Source organism: Mobula hypostoma, chromosome 24 (genome assembly GCF_963921235.1).
Source record: "Mobula hypostoma chromosome 24, sMobHyp1.1, whole genome shotgun sequence".
NCBI lineage: Eukaryota > Metazoa > Chordata > Chondrichthyes > Myliobatiformes > Myliobatidae > Mobula > Mobula hypostoma.
This window is the reverse complement of record NC_086120.1, coordinates 46,805,390-46,823,220: the sequence shown is the minus strand read 5'-3', so window position 1 is coordinate 46,823,220 and position 17,831 is coordinate 46,805,390. Positions and strand designations below refer to the sequence as shown.

The 17,831-nt window shown below is 41.4% G+C and overlaps 1 protein-coding gene across 11 annotated transcripts in view; it reads right to left on the bottom strand.

The window, feature by feature from the left end:
• Nucleotides 1–16,912, bottom strand: part of LOC134337446 (transcription factor 12-like) — a 187,013-nt gene extending 170,101 nt beyond the window's left edge. For 6 of the 11 annotated variants that reach the window (XM_063032456.1, XM_063032457.1, XM_063032454.1 and 3 more), the window contains exons 1-3: nt 16,408–16,458; nt 15,708–15,767; nt 15,113–15,185 (exon numbers count right to left, since the gene is read on the bottom strand). In XM_063032456.1, coding sequence (XP_062888526.1) covers nt 15,113–15,185; nt 15,708–15,767; nt 16,408–16,437 — 163 coding nt within the window. In that variant the 5' untranslated portion in view covers nt 16,438–16,458. Of the gene's footprint in view, nt 1–15,112; nt 15,186–15,707; nt 15,800–16,407; nt 16,486–16,635 lie in introns of those variants that run through there. The other 5 variants (XM_063032458.1, XM_063032462.1, XM_063032463.1 and 2 more) reach the window with 4 other exon arrangements.
• Nucleotides 16,913–17,831: the final 919 nt, after the last annotated feature.

Below are 17,831 nucleotides of genomic sequence, written 5' to 3'. Positions count from 1 at the left end.
ATGCAGTTGTCTCCACACTTTTTAAATGGAGAAAGCATTCAATGACCCCTTCTCCCATATCCTCTGGACTCATTTTTCAAGGACTCTTCATCTCATGTTCTCAATATTTATCTTATTATTCTTATTATTGATCTTTTTTTGTTTCTTTGTACTTACTGCAAGTGTCCACAAGAAAACAAATCTCAGGGTTGTATACGTTGACATATGTACTTTGATAATAAATTTGCTTTCAACGTCAAGCTGAGTGGGAACATGCAGATGAAGTGCACAAAATCCACGCATTTACAAGTTGAGCTCCAGGTCATAAACAGAACGATACAGCACAGGAACAGGCCTTTATGGCCTACAATGTTGTGCCGAGCCAATTAAATGAAACTTAACCAACTAAATGCAAGGATCTTGTCAGTCAAAAACCAAAGTCAACACACAACCTACCACAGCCACACAATACTGCTTCTCTCCCCCAACCTTTACAAACAGGCTGTGGGAAAACATGGGCCATTTCTCATAAGCAAAGGAAGCAGCTCAAACCAAAGAGAATCACTGAAGACCCTCACAAATTTCTGGTGAGCATTCTAACTGGTTGCATCACCAACTGGTATGGAGAGGCCACTACACAGGATCAGAAAAAGCTGCAGAAATTTACAAAGTCAACTAGATTCTTCAAAAGGTGATGCCTCTGAAAGGCTGCATCCATCATTAAGAATTTCCATGACCCAAGACATGCCCTCTCCATCAAGGTGGAGGTACAGGAGCCTGAAGACACACACTTAATGTTTTAGGAACAGCTTCTTCCCTCTGCCATCAAATTTCTGAACAAAATGAACCAACCCAAGAACACAACCTCACTATTTTTTGCTCTTTTTGCACTAATTTATATACATTTCTTACTGTAACTTATGGGTTTTATGCCGCTGCAAAACAAATTAATGACACGTCAGTGATAATAAATCGGATTCTGATTTTTCCTTCCTGATCTCACATTGTTCTAAAAGGAATGAAAGTGCCATTGTTCTGGCAATAGAATCATTGAGTGGACACACCAGAAAGGTTTGTTTGATAATCTTTTAAATGGGTCTGACAAAGTTTGAATTGAGGTGTTACAAGTGATTAAAATGAGATAAATGTGAAACTATTGGTCTATTTTTGTCTCAGGTCTGCCTATTTTGTGCACAGAAAGTCACCAGGGAGTGCCTGGTGTTATCCCCAAAACTTCACCTGGGGAAATTTTCTTGCCAGGGAGACCATTATCGACGAACGAGAACAAAGCAGATCATACAAAAGCAATTCACAAAACAGTCCGTGGTTTCTGCATAAAGAGAACAGCACGCAACAACCCCCCCACCGAGCCTTCAACAACATTCAACTTGGAACTACTATATTGGTTTCTTTCAACACCATAGATCACAGAAACAAGCACATCAATTCAAAAAAGTTTGTTTACTTAATTTTATTCAGAAGTTAAGAAACTGTTCAATACCACCGATACAAGAGTGGATCAAACAGGTTTAGAAAATCCTCAACCACATTTGCACAGAGTAGTGGTTTTAGAACTTAGAAACATCTACAAGTACATCAAAGGAAAACAAGCACAAGGAAAACACAAGATGTCAAGCCGACACAAAGGTTAAAAGCAACCATAAGTCTGATGGAAGCGACACTTAAAAAAGCGGGATAAGAGAGAAATAGAAAAGTGGAGAGAAACAAATGATGCTGGAAGTTGGAATAAAGATTTAAAAAAAACTGCTCAAACTCAGAGCAGGAGCATCTACTGAGAGAAATGGAAAGTCTACATTGCGGGCTGAGACCTTGTATCAACTTTGCTTTTTGTTGTTCTAATAGCATTCTTTGTAAAAATTATGTATTATTTATATTTGTGTTGTGAATGCTGCTGCAAGTCTGTTGTTTTTACAAAACTGTACAACTCAAGCTGTGAATGCTGCTTATATGTTGTGTGTTCTAATTTTTTCTTGTGAATACTGCCTATACAATGTGTGATGTTATAATTGTTTTTTTTGTAAAAATTACATATAATATGTTGTGAACGACACTCACACATGCTGAATGCTGTTCAGAAGGAAGATGGCCATTAAAGAGGTTCAGCATAGAAACGTGAATGTCCTAGAGTGTGGCTGCTGACAAGATAACTGTAGGGGCCCAGCCCATCACAGGAAAAAGCCTCACCACTATTAAGCATATCTACATGGGAGCACCACCACAAGAAAGCAACTTTCATCATCAGGGACCCCCACCATCTAGGCCATTCTCCCTTCTCACTACTAACATGGGTAAGTATGTACAGGAGCCTCAGGTCCCACAACACCAGGTTCAGGAACAATTACTACACCCAACCATCAGGCCCCTGAACCAGCATGGATAACATCACTCACCTCACCTTTCACAACTTATGGACTCACTTTCAAGAACTCTACAACTCACGTTCTCAGTATTATTAACTTATTTTTATTACTGTTAGTTTTTTTATTTGCAGTTTATCTTCTGAACATTGGTTGTTTGTTGGTCTATATGTAGATTTTCACTGACTAGCATATTTCTTGTTCTACTGTGAATGCCTGCGAGAAAATGAATCACAGGTTCGCATATGGTGACATATATGTACTGATAATACACCTGAACTACTTTAAAAGCAAAAGGCATCTGTACTTTGAAATTTTATGATGTGCAAGTACTGACTGTACACATTCACATTTTCCATGAGATCAAACATAGGAACAGAATTAGGCCATCCAGTCTGCTTTGCCATTCCATCATGGCTGATTTATTATCCTTCTCAATCCCAATCTCCTACTTTCTCCCCATAACGTTTGAGACCCTGACTAATCAAGGACCTAGCAACCTCCGCTCTATATATAATCAATATCTTGGCCTCCACAGCCATCTGTGGCAATGAATGCCAAAAGATTCACCACCTTCTGGCTAAAGAAATTCCCTCCATCTCTGTTCTAAATGGATGTCCTTATATTCTGAGGCTGTGCCGTTCTAGACTCACGCACTATAAGAAACATCTTTCCCACATCCACTATATAAGCCTTTCAATATTTGATGTTTCAATCAGATGTCCCCTCGTCCTTCTTAACTTCAGCGAGTACAGGCTCAGAGCCATCAAACACCCATTTTAACCCTTCCATTCCCAGAAACATTCCTTACATACAGCAGTTACTCACACTGAAACCCAAGTTTTAGAGGTGTTTCCCAATGCCTTAAAGTTTAGACCACAGTGACAATGCTTTCTGTCTTAATTGCATGAAATGGCCCAAAAAAGATTGACGTTCAACGTGTCAAAAGTCACTGAAGCTGCTTTGACTTTTAATAACCAAGGATGATGTGGTTCAATATTAAACCCACTTACAACACAGCAAATTAAAGGTTAAGTCACTGTTCGGACCGTCCTTAGTGGCTCGCACGGCTGCAGCTGGAATACTGCATTCAGACTTTGGTCACCCTGCTATAAGAAAAATACCATTAAACTAGAAAGAGTGTAGAAGAAATCTACGAGGATGTTGCCAGGTCTCAAAGGACTGAGTTATGGAGAGAGGTTGAGCAGGTTGGGACTTTTTTTTCCTCCCTTATGAATGAGGAGCATAGACAGTGCACATTCACCACCTTTTTCCCCCCAGGGTTCAGAAATTAACTAGAGGGCACAGATTTATGGTGAGAGGGGAGAGATTTAACGGAAAACCCAAGGTGCAATCTTTTCACCCAGAGAATGGTCTGTATACAGAATGACTGTCAGAGGACGAAGCTGCGACAGGTACATTAACATTTAAAAAATATTCTTAGATAGGTGCAATTCCAAAGACGTACGGTTTAGTAGGTTAATTGGTCACATGGGTGTAATGGGGGCGACTCATGCTCATTGGATCAGAAGGGCCTGGTACTGTATGGTATCTAAATGAAAATAAACATGGATTGGAAAAGGGAATTGGTCAAATACAGGCAAATGAGACTAGCTTAGATGGGAATAGTGGTTGGCATGAGCCAGATTGGCCAAAAGGCCTGTTTCTGTGACATACGACTAGAAAAATTACACCAAAAGGACCTCTGCATCAATTGAACAGGGGAATTTATTAGTAATCCTGAATATCTTAACTATGTGGTAATACACAGTGATTCATTTACATCTTATAAAATAAATTTCTCGTCATCACAAGGGTGGGATTGCACAATTTATAGATGAGTGCTACCTTAAACACAGCTCAATTCTCATTAAAAGTGCTCAGTAAGTTTTAAAACAAAATGCCTGTACATTGAAGAAATTATGTTGCACAGGATCCCCATCATTCAACCTTATGGGTTCTGGTCACTTTCACTTGTATGGTTTCAGAGCTCACCAGAACCCCTTGGGGTGTGCACACCTTTAACCCGCAGTATTACAGGAAGAGGGGTCTATCAAGGATCCAAGCCATGGTCTCCTCTCACTGCTGATATCAGGAAGGAGGTACAGTATCCTCCTGTCCCACACCACCAGGAACAGTTACTAGCCTTTAAATATCAGACTCCTGAACCAGCATGGATAACTTCACTCAATACTGAACTGATAATACAACTTGCAATCTCACTTTCAAAGACCTAACTCGTTTTTATTATTCATTTGCATTTGCAGAGTTTGTCTTTTGCACATTGTCAATTTCATTTTTTGTGCTATGAATGCCTGCAAGAAAATTAATCTTAATAGTAGTATATAGTGATTATATATATATATATTTACTTATTTTTGCATATCACAAGTCTTGGTTATGTGACAACTGACACCAGGCAGACAATCTTCGAAGAGTATCGATAATGGCGGGGGTTACCATCTTGTAAAGACACTGCCCAGAATGCGGCAATGGCAAACCACTTCTGTGGAAAAATTTGCTAAGAACAATCAAGGTCTAAATACCATGATTGCTGACATCATACTTTGGTCAGTTCCCCTCTTTAAAAAAATTGGACTGTACTCCTTGGAGTTTAGAAGAATGAGGGGAGACCTCATAGAAACATTTCGAATGTTGAAAGGCATGGACAGAGTGGATATGGCAAAGTTGTTTCTCTTGGTGGGAGAGTCTAGTACAAGAGGGCATGACTTAAGGATTGAAGGGTACCCATTCAGAACAGAGATGCGAAGAAATTTTTTAGCCAGAGGGTGATGGATCTGTGGAATTTGTTGCCACAGGCGGCAGTGGAGGTCAAGTCATTGGGTGTACTTAAGGCAGAGATTGATAGGTATCTGAGTAGCCAGGGCATCAAGTGTTATGGTGAGAAGGCGAGGGAGTGGGATTAAATGGGAGAATGGATTTGCTCATGATAAAATGGCAGAGCAGACTCGATGGGCCAAATGGCCAACTTCTGCTCCTTTGTCTTATGGTCATACAACACGGCACATAATAATATGTACTCTGAAAAATTTACTTTTAACTTTGAATATTATTTGTGCCTCACTGACATTCATGAATCACATCAAAAGGCATCCTCAGTCACGCAATCTGTAGACGATTTTGGAAAATTAATATTGAGATTGAGATTAAAAGCAGACAGGAACAGGTGATTATTTCAAAGCATCTTGCAACACTACATAAAAGTATTACTCAATATTAGAGCAGTTTGCACTTTTGCTATTATGATCACTTTCAGGAGCCAAAACCATCAAGATATTGGTAAGAAAATACAGTATGCTTAAATACTGAAAACTGTTGTGAAAATTGGAATAGAGAAAGAAAATTTCACTTGGTGTATATTTCATGGTTATGACAAAGTTCAGGAAGCTCACAACCACCCCAAAAAATGTTTTAAAACTTTGCGGCACTCATTCTAAAATTCAATCTTCTCATCACATGATGAGTCTTTGTAAAAGCTTGTCTGCATGTGCATTGATTGTTGATGTGCTGAAAAGTCCACAATAATAGAGAACATAAATTCTTGGACAATTAGCACACTGACTCATGACTTGCTATACTTAAGGAACGTCATATTATAACTAACAATCATACACTATCAGTAAGCTTTCTTAAATTGTATTCTGCTCCTTAACCTTGTCAACCTTGAATTTCTTACATTCTAGTTTCCTGTCAAGTGAAAATTTAAATCTCGAAACTACAAAAGAAAATGCACACAAACGCAATCCTGTGTGTCAGTCATTTTGGAAATAATATGCCTCAATCAAAAAATTATTACAAGCACACACAAAGGTCATAAGGAAATATCATTACTGTATCAAGAGGCCACAAAGGAACCAGTGCCCCAAGCAATCAGTTTAAAGTTCAATGAATTCTGTGTCTCAACATCTGAAAGGCTCTTTGATGCCTGGTCAATGACTATTCAAAACTTTGCGTTAATCTGAAACATTTTCAAATGGAACTCTATACGTAACTCTACCTTTCATTTACAGCTGCTTTTACACCACACAGCCTTCCAAATTTTAGAGATTCAGCACAGAACAGGCCCTTCTGGCCTAATGAGCCATACCACCTAGCCGTCCACAAGCTCAAACTCTCAGGTCAACTGACGATCTCTTAAATTTAAACAACCCCCCCCAAAGATAATTGGCAGGTCAATTTTTTTTTATATATGAACTACATTCCTAAACTGTAATTTAATGCCCAAAACTATAAGAGATGCAGACTCAGATGACATTTCAAAATGCCAGCTCAAAACCTATTTGATTAATCTTGCTTGAAACTAACATCTTTGTCTTTTATTTTTATGTTTGTTTTTGTTTTTTTTTGCATACTTGTACTTTTATCCCATTGTAAACCACTTTGAACTACAGTACTATGCAGCAGAGAGTGTAAATCTGGCAGAAGCAAAGGACGTTGGGAGTGGCGAGGGATGTGGGACAGGTGGCTGAGGAGTGCCAAGGGCAGTGGGTTGCGAGGATGCAGACACACGCAGCACTGAGACAACAGGCAAGGTCATTTGATTCCAAACAATTAGTTTATTGATCATTACAGAATGTCTCTCTGGCACTTACCACTCGCTCCCTTCTCCCTTCCCCTTTTCCATGATTCCCCTCTGCCTGCCCCCTTCCCACTCTCAGTCCACAATTGAAACCCATATCAAAATCAGGTTTATCACTCACATGTCATGAAATCTGTTATTTTTTTTTGCAGCAGCAGCACAATGCAATACATACAATTACTACAGTACTGTGCAAAAGTCTTAGGCACACAAGTATAGCTAGGGTGCTTCAGACTTTTGCACAGTACTGAATATCTGTATGAAAAGTGCTCTTCAAAGTTATTATACAATACTCCAAGGTGCTACACAAGAACATTATCAAAGTTCAGCAAGTCACAATAGAGAGGAAATGAAATGCAGCTACTGTAAAGCTATGAAAGAAAGGGGAATGCGTTTCTGGAGAGAATATTAAGACCAACTAAAAGAATGGGCAACAGCTAATCTAGTCACCATCAAAAACAAATCAAGGCAGAGTACAGATGTCTTAGCAAACACGGCAGAGCAGTTAGTGCGATTCCATTACAGCTCAGAGCATACCGGAATTCAGAGTTCAACACTGGCACCACCTGCAAGGAGTCTGCATGTCCTTCCTGTGAATGCATGAGTTTCCACTGGGTGCTCTGGTTTCCTCCTATATTCCAAAGATATATTGGGTATAGGTCAATTGGTCATTGTAAATGATGGGTTGCTGGGCAGCGTAGCTCATTGGGCCAGAAGGACACTGCATTTCTAAAACAGCAAGTTCTTGGAGGTGGAATATATTACAAATACAGGGAGAGGAAATACAAGTCTATTGAGGGCTTTGAACACTTTGCTTGATACGGAACTAGAAAGCATAGGGATGATGGAGTAAGTACACTTGGGTGTGGAGTGCTAAATAAACTCAGGTATTTATAGGGATGCAAGTTAGGAAGATTAATAGTGCAAGTAGAACAAGGCAGAAATCAGTTGACAACAGTACAGTACATATCAATAGCCCAAACATTTTTGTTTTAAAATCTGTACGAACACAATTTATATGTCAACTGTGGCCACATTACTATTCACACACAATGAAACAATGACACAGCCACCATGTACAATAAAGAATTGGCAGCAGTCATTTCTGAACAAAAGCATAATCATTCAACTTTTTAAAACAGTTGCCTATTTTACAAACGGATGCTGAGGAAAGCATTTCCCTGATTTGGTGCCTACATGTCTCAAGAGTTTGAACTCTCATGCCACGTTTAAAAAATGATGCCGTAACAAGCTCTGAAGTGGAAAACTGCTGAAAGCCACCAAATTGCATGCAACGTCCAACACTTGCACAACCTTAATGTTGCGGCCAGAGATTGATCACAATACTAACAGAGGGGTGTAATGGCACCAGGAAGAGTACAGGGGGCTGCTATAATGATTTCATCACAAATGCCGTATGCTCCAAAAACTGGATCAAATTATCACCTGTGCTTAGGGCACAGGAGACCCATCACCTTTGTGGACATCTAGCGCATTTCAATCGGCCCATTTCCCACTCCTTAAGGGCAATCCCTCATTTTACACCACCAGGCAAGCTCACCAACACCCTACTTTTTAATGAGGTTGAAGAGAGTTGGACTATGTACACCTATACTCATCGTTCTACAGGTGCAGAGTCGAGAGCATTTTAACATGCTGCATCACTGCACGGTAAGGAAGTTACACTACGGCGGACAGGAAGGCTCTACAATGGGTCATTAAAAAATGTCCAATGCATCACTGGCACCAGCCTGCCCGCCATCAACGGCATAATGCCTTGAAAAAGTATTCTGCCCCTATAACTATATATTCATTTTACTGTCTCATTTTCTATATTTAAAAAATATTGAAGTAGGATTTTTTGAACTAATCTACAAAACATTGTACATCATGTCACATTGAAAAACAATTCCAAACCCTCTGAACAATTTACTAAAAATTAAAAGCCACAATTGTGAGGCTGATAAGGTATTCAACTCCTTTGTAAGGTGCAATATTGTATATATAAATTATCTTACTAACTCACCCAATTTGTTGACATAGAAAATTGGAGGATCACCTGAATAAATACCCTCTCTGTAAGGTCCAACAATATGGTAGATTTTCAACAGACCAAACCAAATGAAGACAAAAGAACCACGCAAGACAAGTTACAGAAATTATAATAGAGAAGAACAAATCTAGGGAAAGGTATGAGACCATCCCAAAGGCACTGGACATACCTTGGAGCACAATGCAGTTCATCATAATAAAGTGGAAAAAACATGAAACTCCAGCCACACTGCCTAGGCCAGGACACGCCTCTAAACTCAGTTGTTGAAGAGAGCCTACTGTGATGCCAACAGTCACCAAGTTGCAGAAGTCAGTGGCTGCAAATGGAGATGAAGTCTGTGATTCCACAATTCCAAGACCTTGCACAGAGGCATGGGACATGGACAGCAGTTTGTTACAACAGCTTATAACCATCGCTGCAAAAGACAAGAGATTCTGCAGATGCTGTAAATTCAGAGAAACAAATTCAAAATGCAGGAAAAACTCAGCAGGTTAGGCAAAAGACACAACTGTTTTCTTAAAAAAATTCCAGATCAGTAACAGAGCTTAATTTCCACAGCTGCCACAGTGAGATTTGAATTGTGGTCTTTAGAATGTTAGCCCATGCTTCTGGGCTACTAAGCTAGTAATGTGACTACTAGAATTCTACTCCTGAAAGGGAATTATATATTCAAGTACTTTAAAAAGTACTTGGATATATACTTGAAAAATGAGGTGCAAGGCCCTGGTGTTTCAACACAGTCCCATTCCCTCTTTTATTTCCCTGTACCCCTATAAATTCTCTCTCACACGTCCATCAACTCCCTTTCGTACTTATTGTCATAATATTTACAGAGCATTTTTCATTTCGACGATGCAGTTCACAGTGCTTTACAATGGGATGAAATGCAAACATGAAAATAAAAAAATAAAAATAAACATGAAAATAAAAGACCAAAAGATTTAGTTAAAAGATTAAATAAATAGGTTTCAAGCTGTTTAGAAGTGTTAACTAAGTTTGCATCCCCTATAGTTTTAGGTACTGAATTCCACAGTTGAGTGTAGTTCAAAAGCTGACCTACCAATCATCTTTTGAGGAAGTTTCAGCAGAAGACCTGAGAGCTTGAGCAGGATTATAAAATGAAAATGATTCTGTGAAGTACTCCAGTCCCAGACCATTAAGAGCTTTTTTAAAAAAAAATATTAAATTCTAAAAGATACATGAAGCCAATGCAGAGTAGCTAGGACAGGAGTGATATGTTCCCCCATCCTGGTTTTGGTTAAAATCTAGCAGTAGTATACCAAATGAGTTTAAGTTTGTCAACAGATTGCTTTGGGAGGCCATTAAAAAGGTGATTCTAGTAGCCAACTATTTTACCAGCTCAAATTAAATTCTGCAGATGCTTGAAATCTTGAACATCACAGACAAAACTCAGTAGGTCAGGCAGCATCTATGGAGAGGAATAAACTGTCAATGTTTTAGGCTAAGAGCTTTCATCAGGATTTCTACGTGCTGGTCAAGATTTATTTATTAGATATACAAACCTAAAGAGCCACTCACCTAGTTACAGGACAATTTTACAATAACCCAACCTACTAACCAGTAGGTTTTTGGACTGTGGGAGGAAACCAGAGCACGCAGAGGAAACCCATACAACCATGGGGTGAACGTACAACCTCCTTACAGATAGTGTCAGGAAATGAACTCTGAACTCTGACAGCCAAAGCCGTAATATTGTCAGGCTAACTGCCATGCTACTGTGCACTCACCTGCAGAATCTGTGTTTACACCTACTACTCAAAGGTGCAACTAAGTTTTTCATGCAATACAAGAATCACATTTTTTATCGTAAATTTTCTGCAATTCTACAATCTCACCAACTAGATAAATGCTGCCAAAATTCTCGCCCTACAAAAAGCTTCATGCCACAGCCAACTTAAAATTTACAAACCATGTTATAACAAAACAACAGATGCTGTGCAGGGACCTCAAGGCTGTAATTTAATCTCTGGATCCAACAGGCTTTTATAAACTCAAGCTCTTTTACTTTGGTTCAAGATATCAGCCCAAAACTGATTGAATTACATCTCTGAATTGCTCGCCTCAACATCCCTTTTGTACACAAAGTGCAGTTTGTTTCTCCAACCCCGCCCCCCCGACCGCTCTTGCTGAGGGGAAGAGGGAGAAAAAGGAAAGAGAAAGAAAAAGAAAGAATGGAGCAGTTCAGTGCAATCTAGGACAATTTTTCATTCTATTTGTGTTCTTTCTTGCAAAAATTGTTAAGTTTTGTTTAATGTAGTTGGATAAAGTGAAAGTCAAGTTTATTGCCATATGCTCACACATGCACAGGTGCACTAAAAAATGCCATTGCAACAGTATTCAGCTCAATGTTATTACAGCATTGGGCATCAGAGTTCGATTCCGGCTTCCACTGCAAATTGTAAATTCCTTCCCGTGTATGCACTGGTTTCCTCCGGGTACTCAGTCTCCTCCCACAGTCCAGAGCGGAGCTTAGGGAGGATGGCACCCAATGGCGGCACCATTACTTGTATCTTCAGAAACAGCTCTATTTCTACCTTGATATCTCTTTTTTCCCCTTTCAAGGTTCTTTTGAAGACCCTGACCTGGAGTTTCATGCTGACTTCAGATCTTTGCAGAAATGGGACCCACTCTCAGGGCCTTATGATCAACCACTTTTTGATATCCCAAGGATGTGGCCTGGAAGACTAGCATGCCTTCAGGGTGATGGACTTTTGTGGTTCTAGATTAGATCAGATTATGAGGACACGCAGTCCTATTTTATTGTCATTTAGTAACGCATGCATTAAGAAATGATGCAATGTTTCTCCAGAATGACATCACAGAAACACAAGACAAACCGACTGAAAAACTGACAAAAACCACATAATTAACATATAGTTACAACAATGCAAAGCAATACCGTAATTTGATGAAGAACAGACCATGGGCACGGTAAAAAGTCTCAGTCTCTCGAAAGTCCCAACATCTCACGCAGATGGTAGAAGGAAGGAAAAAAAAACTCTTCGTGCCATGAGCTTCCAGCGCCGCAAACTCGCCGGTGCGGCACCCTGGAAGCACCCGACCACAGCCGACTGTTGAGTCCATCCGAAAACTCCGAGCCTCCGACCAGCCCTCCGACACAGAGCACCATCTCTGCCGAGCACTTCGACCCCGGCCCTGGAAACAGGCAATAGGCAAAGCCGAGGATTTGGGGCCTTCCCCTCCGGAGATTCTCGATCGTACAGTAGCAGCAGCAGCGAAGCCGGCATGATCCAAGGCTGGGTGTTGCTGCTGCCAACTGATGCAGAACACGGAAGATTGGAAGCAACGAGCCTGCTGCTATATGCCCAGAGACCTGAGGTTTTTGGGCACAGAGCTCAGAAAAAGCGACGCAGCAGACTCTTAACACCATAAATCAGCGAGTTGTTTTATGTCTCCCCTTTCGCTGTGATATGGGGTCACTTCTTTTTCCCTTATTAGGGAGAGAGAGAGCCTATGGTATGTTGAATTACTAGGTGAACGAGTAGCCTTTGGAGTACTGCAAGTCTGTAATTTTATTGATGCTTTGTTACAGGCTTGAATGCTCAGTGGGGAGCACGGATGCTTTTTTGCTGTTGGGGGGAAGGGGTCGTTGCTTTGCTGCTGCTTGTGTGTGGGAGGGGGAAATTGGGGTTCTAACAGTTAACTGTCATTCATTCTTTGGAATCATCTGTTTTCATGGATGTTTGCGCAGAAAAAGAATTTCAGGATGTATATTGTATACATTTCTCTGACATTAAATGTACCTATTGAAAATGTACCAGTTACAGATTAATTGGTCATTCCAAGTTGTCCTGTGATTAGGCTAGTATCAGATAAGTGGGTTACAGGGCACACAAGTTGGTGGGCTGAAAGGACCTGCTCCATGCTGTGTCTCTAAACAAATAAATAAAACTGACAAGCAGCAGCGTCACAGGCACATTACATCAGATATGGAGACAAAATAAACATCAATTGTACTTTTTATTAAAAAAAGTTAAACTCAATTAGAACGAAAAATTACAAAGTCTATTGTAGTGCTAAGTGGTCATAGTGCGGTTACACTGAGGTAGTGATTAGGGCTGTACAGGGAGGTTCAATAACAGAATGAGTGAAGGGAGGTAGCTGTTCTTGAACCTGGTGACGTGGGACTTCAGGCTTCTGCAGCTCCTGCCTGATGGTATTTGTGAGAAGATGGTATGGCCCGGATGGTGGGGATCTTTGATGATAGAAATTGTCTGTAATGCTGTTGCAAGTCTTTCATTGCACCTGTACATTTGTGTATATGACAATGATCTCAACTGAGTTTCAATAAATATATATTTATTAATGCTTATATTTAGGAACAGTTTATCCTTTTAGAAAATTCACTGCTACCCTACATTGCTCAAAGGCTCCAGGAAGAAATTTTTAATTCAAGTCAGAGCACTACATCACAGAAACCATGGAGAACATTCTAACTGGTTGCATCACCACCTGGTACAGAGGGGCCACTCAGGATTGGAAAAAAAACTACAGAAAGTTGCAAACTCAGCCAGCCTCCCCAGCATTGAGGGCAACTTCAACAAGCAATGCCTCAAAAAGACAGCATCCCTCTTTAAAGACCCCCATCACCAAGGACATGCCCTCTTCTCATTGCTACTATCAGGAGATACAGAGCACAAAGACACACTTAACGATTCAAGAATAGTTTCTTCCCCACTGCACATCAGATTTCTGAATGGACATTGAAATCATGTACATACCTCTATTATTTTTCTTTTTTCCTCTCTTTTGCACTATGTATATATATTTACACATGTCTACATGCACATTATATATACAAAATTTGGTTGCAACTTATATTTTTCTTATCAAATATGACACCAAGTTTCTTATTGCAATTTATATTTTTATTGCAATGTACTGCTGCAACACATACCAGTGATAGTAAACCTGGTTCTGCCTTTCTGCCCATCTTTTCCCTGTCACTCTGTTATTCTGCATTGACCAGCACCTGGAAAGCAGAATAATATTATTCTTTCCCCCATTCTCACTCCCAACCACCCCGGAGACTGCCAAATGCCTGCAAATCCACAGGTGACCTATGACAGAGCTCAATAATCATTGCTGCAGAAAAACAAAAAAGTTACATAACTGTAATCATCCAAGCATAATATGAAACAACTACTCACATTTCAGCTATACTACATTTTCCCTCACTTGAAGGTATTTCACATTGTACTTTCTGGTTTAAAAATGCAGACACCCTCCATCCTGACATTGCTGTAATATGGAGATCCCAAAGGAGTTAAATACAGAGTTGTCAACTAAAGGAGGCCTGTCAATACTCAAGTTGGCTTTTAGTTCACGGGTAAGCAACGAAACTAGAAAGTGTTTCACCATGTGGAGTTTCCTCATCTGATTCACTTGGTCTCAGAGATCGAAACAGGTTACAAGACACCGATCTCAAATGTTACCCACACAAGATATTACCACCGTGCAACCATTCATATGGAAATTAATCTACCCGCATTATAACAGTGATAATGAAATACTGATGTCAGGACACAATGCATTATGTTCAAAACAAACTTGGGAGGCTTTTCTAGCAGGAACACACACACACAAAATGAATCACTGGACAAGATGCCCACAGCTAAGCAAAAAAAAAGCAGTTTTCACCAGAAGAGCCTATGTTTTGACTGCTACTTGAAGCACAAGACAATATAGAAGTTAAAAAAATCTGTTGATGTTGGATTTTATCCAAGTAGATTGCAAAATTATCAGGAAAAAAAACAATTCCTACGATTATTTTTTTTGTTCGTCAAACCATTGCCTTTTTATTAGTCAGTAAAATCCCCTCAGGCATATTTCCAAGATACCTTACACCATTCCACATTCCCCACTGATGTTTCAACTGTGAATAACTATACTATTGTTTTTTTTTAATTTTTAAGACCTAATACGGATCCAGTCCTTTCAATCCACAACCTTTCTACCAATTCAAACCAGATTCTAAGGCTGAAGAGAATAAATTTTGCCAAAATACAATTCACTGACATAATTACACCGCCCATTTTATAAAAGATTAGCGCACAGTACCTGTCCCTCCAAACTGGTTGCTTCCTAACGTGGTTGGTCGATTTTTTCCATTAGAAGCAGGCGGGGAAAACATCTGAAAAAAAAGTGTCACTTGAATAAAGGATTTTGCAACAGGGCGTCTCATCATTTTTCCAAAAATCTGTCTTATCAACAACACCGCAGCTTAAAAAAAGTAGTTTTTTTTCGCTAATCAAATTCATTAAATCCACAACCAGTCACGCAATTTCACACTAGTTCCACAGCGCAAGTCTAGGAACTCGTTTCAAAGTGCACCCACTCGCGCTCCGAGTAATTAATCGGTGCTACCATCTTGCAACAGATCCTCAGGATTAAGTATTGTTAAAAATAAAGTAATTTGGTAAAACAAAAGATTGTCTACAGTACTGAGCCCCTGACAGTATCAGCGTCGCTTGATAATGGCATTCCAGGAACAGTTCACATCCAACTGGCTTCACGCTTAAAATTCAAATACCAGCCACTGCAATGGTGGTAATCGCAAATCAAACGAGTGACTATTGCACAATTACGTTAAAGAGTCGATACCGCAAGAAAATATATCGGTCATAAATACATGGTACACCGCCATAATTCTTACCGCACTGAAATCCAGCAAGTCGCTAAGCTCTTTGTCCGTCCCTATGGCTGCCATTCGCTGCTGTGGATTCATTTTGACAAATTAAAACACCCCTAAACAAAGGTTTAAAAAAGAAAAGGAAAAGAAAACCTTACTACCCTTGACCACACCGTGATGTTAATCACGATTCAAAATCGCCTTGTCTTCAAGTTAAAGAAAAGAGAATTTGCCATTTAAAAAACACAGAAAATGCAAATATGAACAAGTAGTGCAAGAACAGATCACTTTTCACAGTCACCAGAAGTTAACATCGCTGATGGATTGGGACAAAGTAACAAAGGGCAGCCAACTTTGACTTGGGCGTGAAAGTAAAAAGTTTGGGGGGGCAGTGCTCAGCCCCCTCACAGATTGAAAATGGGGGCATTAATGCGAACCCCCAGCCACCCGATTCCCAGTAACGTTTGTGCATGTGCGCCCCTCGCTCCAGAGTAGCCGCAACAACTTCAGACATTAAAAAAAAGCAGCAGTAGTTAACCTCGGGGGGAAAAAGCACTTTTCTGGCCCGTGGAGATACCGACCGACACATCCCCTCCCACCCTCTAGATCAACCCGCCCCTGGGGGGGGGGGGAGAGGCTGTACTTTTCCCATCTGCACCCGTACCCGAGGTCCCTGATACAACTTTCTACTCCGTAACAATAAAAGTCCATGCCGTGTGTTTACCTCCTCGGCGAGCATCCGAAAAGCCAACATTAAATGAAAGGGAAGCGGGGTTTCTGCGCCCTCCCAGGGTATAGTTACCACCCCCCCTCCCCAACCGCCGGCCCGCCCGCCCGCCCTGTACTGGCACTCGGATCCTCCCTTTGCAAACTTTGACTATCTGAGGTGAATTGCCCCCCGAACGGCGGCTACACTGCAAGCAGAGGCATCCCCAGCGGCCGACATATTTACCCTCTTCAAACATGATCACATTGTGAGGCGGGGGAGGTATCCCTGCGCCAACATCCGGGGGCTCAGTCCCGGCCAGCAGAAACAAAAAAAACCCGGCCCCGCTGCGGGCGGCCAACCGCGCTCCTCGACAACGGCTGCCGAACAAAAAAAAAACCCTGCGGCGGCCGGCGTGCGAGAAGCGGGCGGAGGGGCGCTTTCCTCCCTGGGGACAATATATTCCGCGTAAGCGGACAGCCGGCTGCTCGAGTGTTGTGGGTTTACCACCCCCTCCCCTCCCCCTTCCACCTTTGAGTGACAGGCAGCGGGCCTCAGCAGCCAATCAGAGGGGCCGGACCGCCCACTGTAGTGACGCGATTGCCTCCGATCGGCCGGCGTCCGAGTGGCTGATTGGCTGGGGGGTTGGCCCAGGGGCCTCGCGCGCCCGCCCTCGTGGCAGCCGCGGCGCTGCTCTCGGGCGGCCGGGAGCTCGTCCACGGGAGCTGGGAGCTGGGAGTGCGGGGAGGGAAGGTTGTGGAAGCGGAGGAGGGCGGGTGGAGTGATAGCCTATTTTATTTTTTTGCAGTCCGTAGATTACACTGTGCTTTTAAGTGCGGCAATGTTAAACATCAACGGCCATCGATCGTTCCGCGGCGTTCACGCCAAGTGGTGGCAAAGTCTTGATTGCAAACTGGTGTCCCATCCCAGCCCAAAACGCCGGCAATGTTGCGTTGATGTTTCGCAGGAAAAGGAAACGGAGCTCGTTGGAGCAGGACTTTGGAATGGCGGTGATGTCATCGTTTAGCTGGAGCGCCTCCAAGTCTTCTCCAATGTCCGGCTTACTGACGAATCAGGCGCTGCAGCGCTCGGAGTGCGGGCCGAACTAAATTGTGAATTAATTTTTTTTGTGTATGTGTTTTGCGCATATAAAGCCTCAGCTATCTAGACCTTAGCAGATCAGACATCTCCCTCTTTAAAACAGCGTGACAGGATCACTCAGGGCGAGAAGAATCATCTTCACGCACACTTGTAATTTTTAATGGTCGAAACTTAGTTGGTCTTCTGATTCGGCTTATGCGCCGTGTATTTTACACAACACCCACGTTCCAGATACGCAAAAAGTAAATATCACAAGCAAACACGCCATTTAGCGTGTGGCATTCTGAACATCGGCATTGGAGGCTAATTGGAAATCTCCGAATTAAAGTTTGCCTCAGCAC